Here is a 2273-nt window from a genome sequence, read left to right as displayed (position 1 = left end):
AAACCCAACCGTCCCGTTCTTCTTTTACCTAAACCCAACCGTCCCGTTCTTCTTTACCTAAACCCAACTCCGTCTTCTACTAAACCGTCCCGTTCTTCTTTACCTAAACCCAACCGTCCCGTTCTTCTTTATCTAAACCCAACCGTCCCGTTCTTCTTTTCCTAAACCCAACCGTGAATTAACGTGTTATTTTGACAGCCCTAATGTATATATATAAATGTTTCTGTGTGTTCAGGCGTTCATCCGGATCCTACGCTGTCGCTGGAAGAGGAAGCGCCAGGGCTGGCAGGCGTACTACAACTACCGCCTCCACGAAGGCTCGCACGCCTCGTCCTTCCTGAACGGCAGCCAGCAGACGCTGTCGTCCGTCGGCCCCAGCCCGCGCTGCGTGGCCTCCAGGCTCCGCCCCCCGGCCTGGCCCGAGGGGAAACCCCTCCCCGGAGTGGCAGGACGGGGGCGCCTGGGCCCCGCAGCCACGCTCGCCGAGCACCCTGGGGCAGGGGGTCGGCACGGGGCGAGGAATGGCAGCGACAGACAGTCGGAGCGCTAAGAAGCACTAACTGAAAACACACAGCCTGCCGCTGACAGGAAGTGGCTTTTAAAAACACGCACAGGTGTCACCGATGACATCACAAGATGCTCTGTTCACTCACGGAAAATCGTACAGGTGTGAGGACCGTCTCGCTGCCTCCTCGGCCTAAACCATCCTTTTCAACATGTCTATGTCAGAAATATGGGTTTCTTTTCAACCAAATTACCGAAATATAACATGGATGGTTCCCTGCAACGCTCTCCGCAAGTACAATTACTGATCACTATACTTTCTTTGAGTTTTGTGTGTTTTATTTAATTTTTTCTGCATTTGAAAAAGAAAATGTAAATGGGTCAAACGGTATCCTGACGGCATCCTGTACACCAGTCTCTGATTATCCATCAACATAAGTTCCTCTGATATTAGTCATAATTTCAGCTTTTTTGAACTGAAAAATAAGGGCATAACTTCATATACACGAGGTTTATTGACCATGAATTCCAAAAAATAAGAAACTATAGTTGTTAGAAGTTGTTGTTAGTGGTAGTGGAAGTGAAAAAATGTGTCAAACGTTGCAAAAAAGGGACTGAAAAGAGACAAAAATGTCAGAAAAAGTGTCAAAGTCATCGAAAAAAACGTCAAAAAAAGTGTTTTTGCCCCGAGAGGACATGGTCGGTGGGACGACCACACAAGGGTTCAAAACACAACTTTTAAAACACTCAACTGCACACTTGCAGCAGATCACACAGCACTTAGTAAACTCAAATATTAAATAATAATAGGGCCCTATTTTAACGATCTGAGGTCACGGCGTGAAGCGCCTGGTGCAGGTGTGTTTAGGGCGTGTCCGAATCCACTTTTGCTAGTTTGACGGCAGAAAAAAGGGTCCGTGTGCCGGGCGCATGGTTCTAAAGGGTTGGACTTAGTGTCTTCATTAATCAGAGGTGTGTTTTGGGCGTAACATGCAATCAACCAATCAGAGATCATCTCCCATTCCCTTTAAAAGCCAGGCGCGTTTGGGCCTCGGAGCATTGCTGTTATGATGGAGGATCTGCACCGTAATATTTGTATGTGTAATCTTCTGCATGTGTGTGTGCTGCTGTGTGTGTGCTGCTGTGTGTGTGTGTGTGTGTGTGTGTGTGTGTGTGTGTGTGTGCTGCTGTGCGTCCCTGTGTGTGTAACAAGCATAGTGTGCACGTGCTGTGCACGAGCCTAGGAGCATTTCACTAATGCTCTGTTAAAATAACAATGAAATGCTGCGTTATTGACTTTAGACCAGGTTTTTGTTGGTCAATGGTGCCATCACTTCACGCTACCTCAAGATAGCAATACGCCCAGAATGCACCTGAACACACCTCCCTGTAAGACCAGCACGCCCAGAATGAACCTGAACACACCTCCCTGTAAGACCAGCATGCCCAGAATGAACCTGAACACACCTCCCTGTAAGACCAGCACACCCAGAATGCACCTGAACACACCTCCCTGTAAGACCAGCACGCCCAGAATGCACCTGAACACACCTCCCTGTAAGACCAGCACGCCCAGAATGCACCTGAACACACCTCCCTGTAAGACCAGCACGCCCAGAATGCACCTGAACACACCTCCCTGTAAGACCAGCACGCCCAGAATGCACCTGAACACACCTCCCTGTAAGACCAGCACGCCCAGAATGCACCTGAACACACCTCCCTGTAAGACCAGCACGCCCAGAATGCACCTGAACACACCTCCCTGT

General features: G+C 49.1%; 1 protein-coding gene across 1 annotated transcript in view; it reads left to right on the top strand.

The window, feature by feature from the left end:
- LOC144528194 (alpha-1A adrenergic receptor-like) overlaps window positions 1–550 on the top strand; it is a 19258-nt gene extending 18708 nt beyond the window's left edge. The window contains exon 5 of the mRNA XM_078266672.1: window positions 236–550. Coding sequence (XP_078122798.1) covers window positions 236–550 — 315 coding nt within the window. The remainder of the gene's footprint in view (window positions 1–235) is intronic.
- The last annotated feature ends 1723 nt before the right edge of the window (window positions 551–2273 follow it).

Source organism: Sander vitreus, chromosome 13 (genome assembly GCF_031162955.1).
Source record: "Sander vitreus isolate 19-12246 chromosome 13, sanVit1, whole genome shotgun sequence".
NCBI classification, from domain to species: domain Eukaryota; kingdom Metazoa; phylum Chordata; class Actinopteri; order Perciformes; family Percidae; genus Sander; species Sander vitreus.
Note: the sequence above shows the minus strand (reverse complement) of the source record. Positions and strands in the feature narration are given on the sequence as shown.